The 16,121-nt window shown below is 40.2% G+C and overlaps 1 protein-coding gene across 1 annotated transcript in view; it reads right to left on the bottom strand.

Moving 5' to 3' along the window:
• NRDC (nardilysin convertase) overlaps positions 1–16,121 on the bottom strand; it is an 853,803-nt gene that overhangs the window by 776,230 nt on the left and 61,452 nt on the right. Inside the window, exon 3 of the mRNA XM_044086887.1 lies at positions 6,211–6,292. Coding sequence (XP_043942822.1) covers positions 6,211–6,292 — 82 coding nt within the window. The remainder of the gene's footprint in view (positions 1–6,210; positions 6,293–16,121) is intronic.

The following is a 16,121-nucleotide window of genomic DNA, read 5'->3' as shown; positions in this document are numbered from 1 at the left end:
GATGGTAGCAGCTGAATCTTCAGAAGATTCGTTACTTTTGGGGAAAGGAGCAACTGGAACAGAGATTCCCACAAAGAATGTTACAGCATAAACCAAAAGAGCAGCAAGAAGGCAGTCATCAAGTTAAGGCAAGATCTTCATTTCCTGCCATCTCTGCTGAGTTCAGTGTACACCATGTGGATGTGACAGGAGACCAAGCAAAAGTACCAAGCATATTGGATGTTATTTCCATTACCTGGATTATAATTTGTGTGGAGGGGACCCATGGAGATTATTGAACCCTTTTTAGGATTTTATTAACCACACCACTAATTTTTTAGAATTTACATCCAGCGTGACGGAAGAAGTGGTTTACTTTTTGGATGTGCAAATTAGGAAAGCTTTAAAGTACAATAAATTTGTTTCCTCTTTGTATCATAAAAAATATTTTTCTAATTCTTATCTTCACTTTAAGAGTGAACATCCTTATTTCCAGAAAAGGAACATAGCCAAGGGTCAGATGGTCAGAGTGGCTCACATGACCACACTGAGGGAAAAATTGATATCTGAACTAGAGTATGTGGGTGAACTTTTTGTTAGACATGGTTATCCTGAAGCTCTGGTCATCTCCCTGACTGATCAGATCAGATTTTACAAGAGTGCGGAATGAGATATATGCCCATTCTGTCCCTTGAGAATGGGGGGGGGGGTCTGGATCTATTGGGCCAATGACTATACAGATGGATGGGAGGGACACTAATGCACCCCCCTGTAATGACACCTATTTTGCGATTGATTTTCACAGAGATACCCACCATGAAAAATATAATACAGAATTATTGGGCCATTTTTGCTAGTATGCCCAATAGTCTTGGGAAACTGAGGTTTAGTTTGAGAAGAGGACAGAATTTTAAGAATATTTTTGAAAGTCGTAACGCTGATTCAACTTTCAGAGTAAAGATAGGCACACACAAATGCAGAAGGTGCCCCCAATGCCCCTATGTAGCCAATGTGGATCAACTGTATTTGGTGGGCTGTTAAAGGCCAAGGGGTATTTTGTCATTCTAAAGGGGTGGTATGCCTTGCCTATTGTTCCTCGTGTTTTGCATTTTTTTATTCTTGGGGGGGGGGGTTGCTCAGCCTTTTCACACACTGATGCTACTGTGGTAATGTATTCACCCAAAATCCTTGTTTCTGGTTGGCATGTTGGGCTTTAGGAAGAAGATGCCCTTTTACAGATCCACTTATGAGATGAAAGCACCTGATGAGGCCCATTCTGGGGGAGCACTGTTCAGCCTTTCCACACACTGATGCCACCGTACCATAGTCTTCCCAGGCTACTCAGGCAAATGCCTTTTAAAGGTATCCACCACAGGGGTAAGCACCCAGGAGGACTGCTGGGAAGATGTACAGGTCTTCTGGGACCTCTTATAGGGTCAGTGCCCCCACCCCCCACCCAATGGCATACAACAGCAAGAAACTAACTAAATATGAAGTTGCAGGTGAGGGAGCTGGAAAATTTGTACCCTCTTCATCACCCAACCCTCCCACAGGTGACCTGAGAGGGAAAGAGAGGACTTCTGTGAGCCAGGCTTTTAAAGATCAGCCGTCTCTCTCTGTACTGCAAGGAAATGAAAAAAGCATGGAAAACTACTAATCCAGGAGCAAATTGCATCTGACGGAAGTAAAAGTAAGAGTATTTGGGTATGGCACACCCCACCAAAGTGTAAAACTCGCCAGAGGTGCTGGTTAGTGGTTCTGCTTCAGTCTGTGGCATAGGTAGGACTTTGCCATGAACGCAAAGGTGACCTGGACTGCATGCTTAGTACTTACCTATGAACTTATAGATAGTGCATATGGAGGCCTGAGCCATTTTATGTCTGCATTGGGTGGGAGGTTGACCTAATGATTAAAGGTGTTTATCTTACATACACAAGGTGCAAAGTTTGACTCTCCATGGGTAACTGGCTATGCTTAAAACTGCCTCAATAGCAGTTAACCTAGCCCTACCTGCAAATGATTTTACTGCACTGGATTGGTCGCAGACATTACCATAGATTCTCAGTTCACAAGTAATTACTAGGCATGCAATCCAGAAGACCAGGGGGAGTAGAAACATACTTCCCCAGTTGCCACAGAGCACTATCTGGTTCACTGACTTGCTCAGAGTCACGTGACAGGCAAACAGAGGCTGAGGGAATCAAACTCTGGGAAACGGGTAGTAGCTCGTTAAAAGGACTACATTAACTGCCATCCTGAACAAATTAAAGTTTTGCTTCACTTGTGAAATAAACTGATTTCAATGTAGATTTGAATGGTGTGCTTGAATGCATTAGGTGATTTTTACGGAAATTGCAATACAAAATAAAAAAAAAAAAAACAACTTAAGTTTACTGAGGTATAGTGGTGGCTGCTCCATTTCTTCCAGATCAGTTTCCACTTCTGTAGCCTTTTAGTCTAGAGAGTTTCTATTGATATCTGTTCTGCTGCGACCCGAGCCTCGTCTCATACTTTCATTTCTCAAGATATGTACTTACCATAACCTTCCACCTGAATTGTTGCTTTTCATTTGTCTTCAACAGTCCCTTCCTCCACCCCTCTGAATTTTTTGGCTGTGTAGCAGACTGGACTAAAGAAACATGCACCCCTCTTGTCCTAGCCATTTGTCAGTACGTGGGCCTTCATACTGTTATACCAGGTTTTATAGACCTGTTGGTCTTTTATGATGCTGGAGTGTGCGGTCGGGTCGGACCCGTGCCGGGTCAGAGTCCCTCTGGTTGAAGAGGGATGAAAAGCAACAACTCAGATGGAACACAAGTACAGAACTTATTTTTTCATCACAAGAAGAAAGTGCAGTTATTTCATTTTTCACAATTAGTCCTATATAACATGCAAGCCTGACAAATCAAAATTCTGAATAATCAAAGTTGCAGAAGTATACATTTGTTTGCATACCTATCAAATTTTCTCATCCTTGTCAGAGAGTTAGGTTTAGGAAAGAAAAGAGGGGGATGGGTAGTTTATAAAGTAAACTTGAATACCACTCAAGACAGAAGAGGAAACAGGGTTTACTCACCACAAGAACGAGAATGATGGAATACGTTAAGTGGGATTCTTCTCAGGTGTCTGATATTCAGAAAAAGTATCAAAAGTTGCTTCAGGTGGACCCTCGTAAACCTTCTGCAGTACCTCCTGTGTTTGCTGCCTTGTTAGGATACTTGTAGGCAGCTATGAAGGCATCGGATTCTCAACCTTCTGGTCCAAAGAAACCCGACAGGTTCTATAAGGTTCCTGAGGATTGTCAATTCCTTTTGGTCTTTCTGCTGATCCTGCTGTGGTGTAATTTTCCTCTGACAAGCCTTCTAAGCTTTTGCTGTCTTCCAAGCTTCTACATTCCGATAAGGACAGTAGGGCAATGAAAAGAATTCATAAAAAAGTTTATACTGCTTCTACTTTGGCATTTAGAGCCATCAGTTACCAGACCCACATGACCAGATATGCTCTGGCCTTGATTGCAAAGGCTTGTCAGATTATTTCGGACCTCCTTGATTCTGAAGGTAAGTTGTCTGCTTTTTCTGTTTTGGGTTATACCTCTCAAGTGGCTCGCCACTCTATCATGTGCAGCTATGATGCTGCTGCGACCTCTTATAGAGCTGCGGCCTTTGGGTCTGTCAGGAGGTCATTTCCTAGGAGACCTCTTATGAAAAATTCTTTCAAAAACATTTTGACAGGAGAATGCATTGAAAGACTGACCATGGGCAGACAAGCTTAAAGTAACCCTAATGGAGGAATAAGAAAGGCCATAGGATAGTAACTCACACATATATTGTAAAAATCAGAGAACTATCACCCCTGAATAGGTGCTGGTTATGTTGGCACCAACTAGAAAAATGTTTCCATTTGCTAATGTATGATTTTCCAATAGTAGGCTTTCTGGTCTCCATTAGTTTCTGCTGCACGTCCACAAACAATTGCCTAAAGGGAATTAAGACACTTTCATCCAGGCAGTCAGTTGAAGTTGACTGTTGATCAGAATGCATCAAATACCAATATTTTGTGTGAGTAGATCCAGTCTGAGGATGCTTGAGGTAACTGCCCTGCTATTTCCTGATATGAACACCACTGTTGCCCAAGCAAGAAAGGAGTCACTGCAGTGATCTTGGTAGATTCCTTTTGAATCTTTAGTACCCTGAATATCAATAGAAAGGGTGCAAAAGCATGCAGGAACATTCCTGCCCAAGGAAAAGAAAGGCACCCATCTTCCAGGCCTTCTTGCATGGCATCTTGGCACAAAAACCTTGCCAGCTGATCATGCAGAGGAGACTAGGTCTACTTGAGGAATGCCCCACAGATCAAATTTTGGAAGACCTCAGATCTAGTATCCATTCGTGTGAAGGTCTGCCTTGTTCTGCTCAGCTTGACTGCCACACAGTTTTGCTCTGATGGAATGTAGTGTGTCAGTAGAGTGAGACTGTGCTGTGAAGCTATATCCCAAGGTAACATGGCTACCCCACAAAGGGATTATGACCTGGTTCCACTTTGCTCGTTAATGTACCACATAACTGTGGTATTGTCTGCAACAACTTAAGGTCCTGGGGACCAAAGATGACTTGGAGTTGAGTGTCTTGATTAGGGCAGGTATCGCTTATATTTCCTTGTGTCCTACAAACCTTGCACTTTTATCCCTAGGGAAATTCCTTAAAGAAGTCAACGATGGCCGACTGCTTTGTAACAGCAAAGGAGAAGGGGAGATTTGGTTATAATCTCCAATGGTACATTCCAGAAAATCCTTTTTTCTGTCTAGCGCAGTAACGACAGTAACCAAGGGTGCATCCATCAATGGGTAGAAGGCATTATGAATGAAGAGTGGTCCAAAGAATATGTACAGACAAGGTCAACACTGACATAAAAAATACTGGGTGTAAACGAACTATGTGCAGAGATTAAAAGCCCTAGCCCTCTACCCTGTGCCCTGTCAACTGTTGGGGGAAGACCTGTGCCTGACCTACAGGGCGCTCACGGATCCAGCTCTGTTAGACTTGCTGATGTGTAGCAGCTCCAACAGCATGAAGGTCACCCGATCTAGGGATCTAGACTTAGTTAGCTATGCAAACAGAACATGCTGGAGAGACTGGTATGCGTCTCAGAGATTGGCCCTTGTTTTGAACAGGCTTCCTATTCATGTTAACCAGAGCCCTTCCCTGGCACTTTTCAAATGCAGTTTGGATCAATGAATGGGGAACTGCAAATTCACACCTGGGGCAATGCTTGTGCCCCTTATGGACAGGGGCAATCTGTAAGATACTCAATGCACAGCCACAAATCCATGCCTGCCCTTAGGCACCATATATTGGGTAAAATCAGGTTATATTAGCTAGGCTTGTAAGGGCCCTTAAGCCATTAGCCTAGTAATTTCCTCAGGAAGACTGATAAGTTTGAGGGACAGCTGCAAACAGGCTCATACATGGCCCAGTGCCTGGCTAGTGAGCAGATTCATGACTTAGGACTGAAGCGTGCCCTGGGAGAACTCTGGAAGGATTATGCTTACTAGAATGAAGGCAATCCAAGTGCACTGTGGTGAGGAAAAGGAGAGGATACTCTTTACACAAGCTATTTGGCTTTATCCCTGTATGTGAGGAATTGTAAAGAGAAAGTACTTTAGGTTACCGCTAGCCTGTAAGGAAGTATAAACAAAAGTCCACTTGAGCTAAGTTCACTATTGTGAAGTCTTTGAAAGTACTGTTCATTAGTTCTAGCTAGCTTTTTGCCAGAAACCTGAAGTAAAAGGGATACTGCATCTGACTAAAGAAACAGTCCACATCTTGAACTGTTTAAAAGCCTATAGATTGTGAATATTTACAAGGGACACAGTTTGCCAGAGACTTGAAAATACAGCTGACTGATACTGCAGATGATGTTCGTTGTAATCTGCATTTTTCCTTTCTGTTAAAAACAAAGTATGAACTTAGGACTGGAAAGCAGACTTCAGTGACCAATTTATTTCTTACAAATAAAACCATTTGCTATACAACATACACACACACACACACACACACACACACACACACACACACACACACTAAATATATATGCACATGTATACATATACACACAGACATTTATATAAATACAGACGGGAAAATGTACACATTTACAAGCTCATTTACATTCCCTAAGCAACCTAAAAAAGTGAAAGTAACACCGGTGTATGAAATGTATACTATCACTTACTATGCTCAAGGAAGTGGGCCAGGCCAGGCAGGTCATCAGGATCACTGAAACTTCCGACACCAATACAAAGGGCAGCTGCAGACTGAAAATGAGAGATGATACTTGAGAAAAAAAGTACTGCCTGCTACCCTACATTCATCTTTCATTCTGTTTCTGCATTCAACACTAGGTTCAATCAGCTCAATTACAGCACCCAAATTCAAGACATAAAGAGGAGCAAACTTTATTTCCTGGCCTAAAACAAATTCAAAATAAAAGTCAAAACATGTCAAAACATAATCAAGAATTAAGGCAAAAATTCTAATGAATCACAAACTGCTGTTCTAGGGACCTAAACCTACATTGTAATGTACACAGGATCTGTTACCGTGACAGAGACCTCTCCCCAAAGGATACTCTACCTCTGGAATAACCTCCAAGTCCATATCATAAAATCAGGTTCCTCACTCAACTTAAATTTAACTTGGACAAAAGAAATGGGAGCCATAAATGCACTCATGTTAGGCTCCTCAGTCCCTTTTTTGAGAGGGGAAGTAAGCTGTAGTGGTTAGGCTCCTAATAGTCTTAAGGACTGACTGACTGGTATACACCTATGAACCATAAGCAGAGCTTAAAGAGAAAGAATGCATCTGAACTGCAAGTTTAAATATGTCCATTATAAACAATGTTAGGAGCTGCACAATAATTCAACTTCAAGTGCCTGGGCAAAAGAAATTAGCACAGCTGTGGGTGGTGTACAACTATAAAATGCAAAAACAGACTCAAATGAGCCATTTAGCAACAAAGGGACTCTACAGATAGAACACAGTTTTGCATATCATTTAAGACCAGTTTTAAACACTCCCCTTGTTTAAATTTATAAAAAAATTGTATTCCCTATCTAAACATCACATTTGTCACAACAATCTCACAATGATGTGTGCATGATTGCAGGCGGAGGGTTTAACAGGCTAAATCAATAAGCCATCTACTTAAAGATCTAGTTCATGTCAGGATATGTGACCGGAAAATGAAAAAAAAAAAAAGTGGTTGTATAAAGAACAGGCAAACACATACATGTCAAACATTTTTCCAATGGTGCAGTGAGAGGGCTACAGTCAGTGGGCAGGGTGACTCAGGTTTGAGTAGCAGCCCAAAAGCCAAATATTTAACTTGAGATAAGTGAGCTACCCAAAGTATGCACATTTCTCCTATGGGACGGCTAAGGTACGTGCCTGTTCAGTAATAGTGAAAGAGGCAAAAGGCTCCAATGTAGGCAACCATAACTGCAAAATGCTGAGTGACCATAAGCAGAGTCTATATTGAGAGGAAAGGCACGATACACAGTGGTTATAAGAGAAGCACAGTCACTCCTACAATCCAAAAGCCAGCTTCCACCCTTCAGTGAAGAGATGGGACTGGCATTCCAGTTGGAGTGCTGGGATACCCTTACTTCCACAATGGGCAACATTTCACAATGCAAGCGTGAAGCTCTGAGCAGAACAATCGCTTGGCATTAACATAAGTGAAAAGTGAGGAGATGCGCAAGAGAATTTTCTCCTCAAGTGCATGTATCGCATTCTTATCACTTCTCTCCAAATATGCTGCTCAAAATTCATTATGCTGCAATTGCTGATAAAAGTACACTGCTTCCACATTACCTTGACAGCTTTTAAGCACAGTATTTTTAGAAACTACCTACAAGTTGGTCAATCATTTATGGATTTTGTGCTTACCCTTCATCCCAAACTAATCTCTAGTTGCACTATTTACAGTACTGATCACTCAGAGTTCTCCAATGACAGTATTTTCTACTGTGAGCTCTTGTCAGTGTTGCTTGGAAGGCCAGGAATAGTGCCACTGAACTAGCAAATTGGGAACCACGTCTCCATTTTATTTTCATATGTTTTTATTAACTTCCTCATGGTTTATAAACAGAGTAGGTATACTGATACAAAAATATGATTTAACTAGGACCAACTTACACGGCAGTCGGATTTAACATAGTAAATAGACAACAAAAACCACAAACATATACAGGACTTCCGAAAATAACTGCAGTTATTATAAATTTCTCAGTGTGAAGAGAAATGGACACAAAGTTGTTGTGTCTTTCGGCTTTTCCCGGTTAGGGGTCGCCACAGCGGAACTCCGTTCCACTAATGATTGGCAGTAGATTTTTTACATGCCGAGTTGCCAGCCCTGACGCACAACCTTCAACGAAGGTATGCCAATTCACGCATGTCTCCACACACAAGACGCTCTAGCTGAGAATTGAATGGGACGTTTTACTGTGAGGCAACAACGCTACCCAAATGCAAACAAAGTATAAGCTATTAATCTGGGTAAAAGTCAGTAACTCCCTAGCAATTACACTTGTCTGCAATGCCAGCAGATATGACATTTGAAGAAAGTACAAGAAAATTAACTAGAAAAAGAGAAGAAACTGTCTGGGAAGAATTTTGCAGTTATTCAAAAAAAAAAAAAAACAGCTAAACATTTTTTCAGATTTGGAACAGGGAAATGGTTTCAAGTATTTGGAGAAAAAAATTAATGCAATAAAAGGTGTTTAAAATAAGCAAAACATTCAAGGAGTGTGTGTGTGTGTGTGTGTGTGTGTGTGTGTGTGTGTGTGTGTGTGTGTGTGTGTGTGTGTGAGTAAGAGAAGCAAAAAGTCAAGAAAAATACAAAATTTAACTAGTTATTCAGATAAACTGTTAAAACTGCAAAAAAATCAGAATTTAAAATAAACATAAAATGACTGGATGAGCGATAGTTCTCTAGAATTACGGTTTCCAAAAATGGTAGAGTTGAAATATGGCACACAAAGAACACCTGAGATTTTCTGCTGTACCACAGAAACAAGGTACCACAAAAAAAAGGAATTGACTACATTAGTTTTTATGAAAGTACAAACAGAGTTCCACAACAATATTTGTTAAACAGGGCACACTGTGTACACTCCAAATAGAGTCAAAGAAAGCAGCCAAGACCTTCTTTAGTAAAGATAACAATCACTGCTTGCAAAATTACAACAGAATGAAAAGGTATTAAAGTGAGAACAGTCATCCCCTTTGGGAAAAACTCAGTTCCCACTAATTACCACATTGATGGGAGCCACTGAACACTGAAAGCATTATAAGAGATCTGGGGACACAGGCTGAAAACAACCTCTCTTTCCACCACCACATTGCCACTGTGGTCAGAAAGTACTTCTATGTGGCACATCTCATTACCAAGGGTTTTGCATCCAGGAAGAAAGAGGTCATCATTTCTCTCTACTCTTCCCTCAGTAGACCAGAGTATAATGCCCCATTTGGCATGTACTTCACTAGACACCTGCAACAGCTGGAGAGGCCACAAAAGTATCTCTTGAAGATGAAAGGGTAACAGGAAACCAAACCAAGGAACAGCAAGCTTCAAAACGAGACCAGACCAACGTAATCCAAAAACTGGAGAATGCCAGTAAGTTGTTACAAAAGAACTTTAATGAAAAGAACAAGCGCTTTTGCTCGGCTAAGTACCGAGCTTTCTCAAGTTGAAAATAAATTTAACAGTTACAAAAAGTGACATTATATAAGTCTTTCCCTATCACATGATTAGTTAATTAACTACTAATTTCAAGTCAATTAACTGTAAGTGAAAAATATTAAAGGAGTACTCATATTTAAAAACATTGCTCAACTAGAGACAAAAATTAAATCATCTAGAACTGTGCATAACAGTGTATATATGTTAAATCTAAAAAAGTATATGTATATATAAAAAGCCTATTATATAAAACTACATTATTTAATATGTTAAAAATATTTTATTTATAGTATATTTGATATATTTAATGTGTCTGTTAAAATACATTTATTTTAAACGTAGAAACATGGTGAGGATTTTAAAAAACTTTACTAACATAAATATTGTTACTGTTAAAAAATCATATTACAATAGATTTATTTTAAAAGTAGAAACATGGTGAGAATTTTAAAAAACTTTACTAACATAAATATTGTTACTGTTAAAAAATCATATTACAACACTTCTTTTCATTAAAGTCCTTTTGTAACAACTTACTGGCATTCTCCAGTTTTTGGATTACGTTGGTCTGGTCTCGTTTTGAAGCTTGCTGATCTCTTGAAGATGATCCTAGGCCTTAAACACATGTTCTACATGGACAGACTCAAAAAACACCAGCTATTTTCTGTCTCATATCATCTACCAAGAGGCGATCTCTGCTTGAAATACAAAGCCATGTTTGACCCAGCCCTGTTAGAAATGCTACATCTAAAAATATCCCAATCCTTCCACACTACACGCTCCACAGACCTCAACCTCATTACCACAATCAACAGAACATGCTGGAGGGACAGGTTCATAACCCAGAGACTGCCCATGCTCTGGAATAGACTTTCCCATACATGAGAAGCAGAGCACCTCACTAGCCTTCAAGAAAAATCTTGATGAGTGAATGGGAAATAGAAAGTTCACCCCAGGGATCACTCCAGCGGCTCTACTTGATATAGGTACTGGGAACTAATGACGGGCGGCACAATGCCAGGGCACGTCTATGTGGTGGGCTTGTAAAGGCCCCAGGGCCATTAGCCTAGTACTCACCTATGAAGAGCAGAATGTTTGCTGAAAAGGATTACTCACTGTACACCAGAGAGAAGAGAAACAAATCAATCACACCATTTGAGGAATGTTGACAGGCAGGAAGAAGATTCAAGCTGCTGTATCCAGCTGAAGGATCAAATAGTTGGATGCAGAACAGGTTAAGGTGGTGGGGGGGGCTTGGCTAAAAACCGCAAGTGGAAGGGGACCCAGATTCTTATTTTTCTGACAATAACAGAGCCTACACAGAGGCTAACATTTTCCCTTGTTGTAAAGTAAAATGACTAAGACAGCAGACAAAAAATAAAATAGAATTAAAATTAAACAAAATAAAAAATAAATTAAAATAAAAAAAGGGACAAGAAACTAAAGAAACTAAAGAAACTAAAGAAAACATTTTCTAAAATAAAAAAAGCCCAGGAGCTCACTAGAAGAAGCAGGAGTACCTTGGATTTGAACACAGAGGTGCTAGTAAATGGAGATTACCAAGAAGAACAGCAATATTGTGAAATTAATGAACATAGGAACAAATTTGTAAAACATGGTTTTGTAAGAAGTATCTGATAAAAGACCAGAATTGTGTTAAACTGGTTGGTGAACTGTAAAGCATATACCTCACTGTGTCATTAATGTTTAAAAGATCACTGAAGGGAGTGAAGAAGTATCTGCCAGTAAACAGTTTTTGTACTTATTAATATATGCAATAACATTTCATGATCTAAATTGCATGGTATATTGTAAAGCAGTTTTGTACAGTGTGCAGTCACAGATATTTGAATGCAAGGCGGGGGACTAATGTGCAAGATAAAGCAAGAAAGCATTTTTTCTTAGCTGTAAGGCAGACTGTCCTTACACTAACAAGGTTAAGAAAGGCTGGACAAAAACATGTTAAAAGCTAACAAAAAGTTGCGATTTTTAGGTTGCTGGTGTGGAGTGTAAAGTGATTTTTTTAAACATCTTTATTAAACATGATATAAAAAAAGTGATATAGGTTCAAGGGTTTACACTAGGCTAATGACAAAAGGTCTTTATAATCCTAGCTATGCAACCTAACCCAGTTTTGTCCCAGAGTACCTTGGACACCTATATAATGGGGGTATTTTAATAAGAAGGTAGCTAAGGGTTTCCGTGGAGGTATTATTAGTTAGGGAATAACTTACTGTCAGTCAATATCTGTCCACAGATAAGAGGGCCAGACCAGGGATAAATATGAGACATTCCCACTCAATGATCAAGGTTTCATTTGAATAGGGTCAGAGAAACTCTAGTTCATGTTAACAGGCAACTTATTCCATAGTGTGGGGATTCTATGAGGCAGATATTGGTCTTCCCAGCATGTTCTATTTATGTCGCAGGCAAAGTTCAAGTCCTTGGATTTAGTGTTTCTGGTGCTGTTTGTTCTGTGACTATGCAAGAGATCCATCAGAGTTGGATCTGAGGATGCCTTTTATGCCAGGCATAGATCACCTCTCAGTAACCTGTAGGACAGGGAGTACACAGATGGGGCTTTAAGGCAATCCATGCAAAAAAAACTATATTAATACACTGGGATTCTCATGGTGAGTAACCTTTGAGGGCATTCCAACTGTTGCAATGCCTGGAACACTGCACTCAAATGACAGGTCTGCTAAGCGTTGAGAACAGTAGTACTAAAACTTCCTTGGACATGGATGCCATATCCTTGCTTACAAGTTGTATGACAATGGGTTTTTTTACTACCTTGGCTATATGTTTGCTAAAGGCTAAATTACTGTCTACATATGTCCTGAGATCCCCAACTACCGGGTCAACTCTTAAGGGTGTTTTATTGATAGAGTAAAGTAATTAGCTTAGGTGGATGGATTTCTCAAAGGGCACCATAATGCATTTCTTCACACTGAGTTTTAATCCGTGGCTTTGGCACCACTCATTTGTTTGCATTAGACTCTTGTAGAATGCTGATGTTGCAGGAAGAATCTATGATGGTACCCAATATAAAGTCATCTGCAAACCTGGAGAGCTGGTGGCCTTTGACATTATCCTTGACTTCTGAAAAGCAGATGCCAAAACAGGAGCAGGACCAGTACAGAGTCCTGGGGTACTCCACTGGGAACCCGGCACTTGGTGGAGGTAGACTCACCAATCCAGACTTCTTGGGTCCTATCTGTGAGCCAGGTGGCAATCCAGCAAGTTATGTAGGGATTTAGTCCTAGTTCTGAGAGTTGTCAATAATACCAGTGTAGGGTACAATATAGAAAGCCTTGGCCAGTTCAGGGTAAGATGTGCGTACCATTCTCCCTCCATCCTAGCCTTGGTGACCATCTCAAAGAAGTCTAACATGTTAGGAAGAAAAGACCTTCCCTTAAAGTCAAGCTGGGATGGATCTAGTGTTCAGTGTTAAGTTGTCAATGTTCTCCTTGATCACTTCCATGATAAATTGTTCCCAGCTCAAAAATAATTTCTTTAAAATTACAACCATTTGCTCCCCCAACATTTCTGATAAAGTACATTGTAGGGATCTTTTAAAATTTGTCAACTGGAGGCACCCCCCCCTAAAAAAAAATCCCAATTACTTCTCTCTTTCCCATCACATCTCCAGCATTTGCCACTGAATGTTCAGGAAGAGGAAGGGAGGTTTAAGGTTTAACACATCCCTTTTCAGCCCACTTCTGGTTAATTTGTGTGCAAAATATAAGGGCTAAAAACTAATATGGGAATGCAAGGCTAGGCTTCTTAAGATCCTTACAGATCAATAACCTAGTAAGCAACTATGAACCTATAAGGGAAGGCATGACCTGGGTTTACTTTGTTGAGTCAGGCTACAGCTGCCTGCTTCCAGACATCAAGACATAGCTAGATTATTATCATCATTATCATTATCATCATTATTATCATTATTATCATTAATTATCATTATTATCATTATTATTATATGCTATAATGAGATACTAGGCTACACTTGACTCCACAAATCATGGTAGCTGGTAACTCATACAGCCCCATAAAATGTTCATGCTTACCTTAATGGGGACACAGATGATGCTTTTTTGTAATTTTGTGCAGAATCATGCTGTAGTGGGGGAATGTGGATAGAGTCTATGACTTGAAATTTGTTCTAGATATTTGCCAGTATGTCAGTGTTTATCTGCTGCATTTATGCAGATTCCACTTTGTTCTAGAACACAACATTCTTGTTCTTTTCCCTTTTTTGTTCTTTCCCCCTCGTTCTTCACATGTGGTTGTAGAAGGCCTTTTTATAGATACCAATCCTGATGACAAATTTTACCCCAAAATGAAGCATTGCTCCTTTCCATAAATTCATAGAAAAGTACTAGGCTAGCTGTCCTTGCAGGCCATTTCAAACCTAGCCAATTTCCCTTCAAAAGTGAGAATCAAACCCTGTACCTTGTGTCTGAGGTAAAACATCTTACACCATTATACTAACCCCCACCACTGTGATTATTCTACTGAGTGTTTTTGAATGGAAGTGACCTTACTCTTGTTGCAGTGTACTGTGCACTTTCCTTCCAGTTTAATAATTAGTTGATTTTTACAATGTCTCCATACATATTTAATGCAAATTGTCTTTATATTTATCGCTAATGGGGATGAGTGTGCCAATTGGGTTGCTTGCCTCTGGAGTTGCTTAGAGTATAAACAGCTATTCGTCAAATGTTTGCAGTGAGGCAGAGTTATAAACAGTCTCAATTACAAAAGGCATTCAGGGCACCATAACAGAGATTTGAAAAATCCTTAAAGATGGCACCATTTTGTTGTAAATGGGCTTGGAACAGTGTATATGATAAACACAACACTGACAAAAAACGCATGAGAAAACATGTTTGGATTAGCCCAGCTGGCATGGATGTTCTTTGCCTGCACTTCAGTAAGATGTTCAAGACTTACTGTTTATGAAACCTAGTAGTATTTGTAGCTGGGAATGGCTGAAGCACAGTTTTCCAGTCAACAATGGGAAAATTCAGGTTGCAAAATATAAAATATTTTCCATTAAGGGGAGGGTTATAAGCTCAAGGAAGCCAACTGTGTTCTTGAAGGGCATGGAGAGGATGTGTTAGATTACAAACCAGTAGCTTTTGTAACATACTTACTGCTTCAAGATATACTAAAAAGCAGAAGTTATTAGCTGCATTTTTCGGGATGCAGGCATAAAGTTTAAAGCAGTTTCATACAATGTGAAGCTGCTGATTTTACTGCTCATGAACTCCACCAGTTTTCTTTTTAGAAAAGTACATGAATTCTACCCATGTGCACTTCTGTTTTTTGACATCGCTAGTCCTTACTCTGTTCAGATCCCCCACTTTCTTCTAACTGTAAAACGAAATAACACTTTAAACTGACTGCTGATCACAAGTACACGTGACTGGGGTGATCAGCAGCAAGCTGGTACAATTTCAGCAGCTGGTGTCAATGTTAATAAGGTACATCCCTTTTTAGGACATCATAAATCTGACTACCTCAAACAAAATCTCTTTCATCATTAATGTAAAACCCCTTAAGCAAATTAGACCACTAGTGAAAACCCCCAAAGCCAACTATGAATTGAAACTAGCCTCTGAAACAAAGGCTAGCCACAAAGCCTTTCAGTTATGTCAGGTACCTCCATGGCAAAGCCCAGGTTTGTGCCAAATTAGTGCTAAATGGTACCACTTATACTGATTCTGTTTGACTTAGCCAACCTGCTAGTAGATAGGTTCAATGCAAACTTCACCCCCACCCCCCCAGAACAAACTACATCCCCCCACCCTCCCCAACACAAACTACTCCTCCCCAAAGACCCATTCAACATCCCTGATACTGGTACCACACATCACATATCTGTAGATCAAGTGTTAAAGGCCCTATCCAAGTCAAAGAACACAGCTTCCATGGCACCTGATAATATCCCAGGCTATATATATTATCTCCAACAAGTACAAGCCTCGCCATTGAGCACCCTATTCGACCATAGTTAAGGCTTTATTCCATTAGAGTGGAGAACTGCCATTGTCATCCCTTTGCACAAAGGTGGTGCCACTACTGACCCTGGAAACCTATCACCCTATTAGCTTGACAAGTCTGATCTGTAAGGCTATGGAGTGTATTATTATGGACCTCATAAACAAGGATATAGGCAATCTCCAAGCACTTGACCCCACCCAGTTTGGATTTGTCAAGGGCAGATCTTGCCTGTTGAACCTGGTTGACTTTTCTGAGACAGTCACCAAGGCACTGGATGAGGGAAAGTCAGTACATACAGCTTACCTCGACTTGGTAAAAGCTTTTGACACAATCCCCCACTCAGGCATCATCAAAAAGCTAACATAACTTGGTGTAAATCCCTATCTCAT

The sequence above is a fragment of the Protopterus annectens genome, chromosome 10.part0, assembly GCF_019279795.1.
Source record: "Protopterus annectens isolate FY-2018-M chromosome 10.part0, PAN1.0, whole genome shotgun sequence".
Lineage (NCBI taxonomy): Eukaryota > Metazoa > Chordata > Ceratodontiformes > Protopteridae > Protopterus > Protopterus annectens.
The sequence above is the reverse complement of the archived record's forward strand: the minus strand, read 5'-3'. Positions and strand labels throughout refer to the sequence as shown.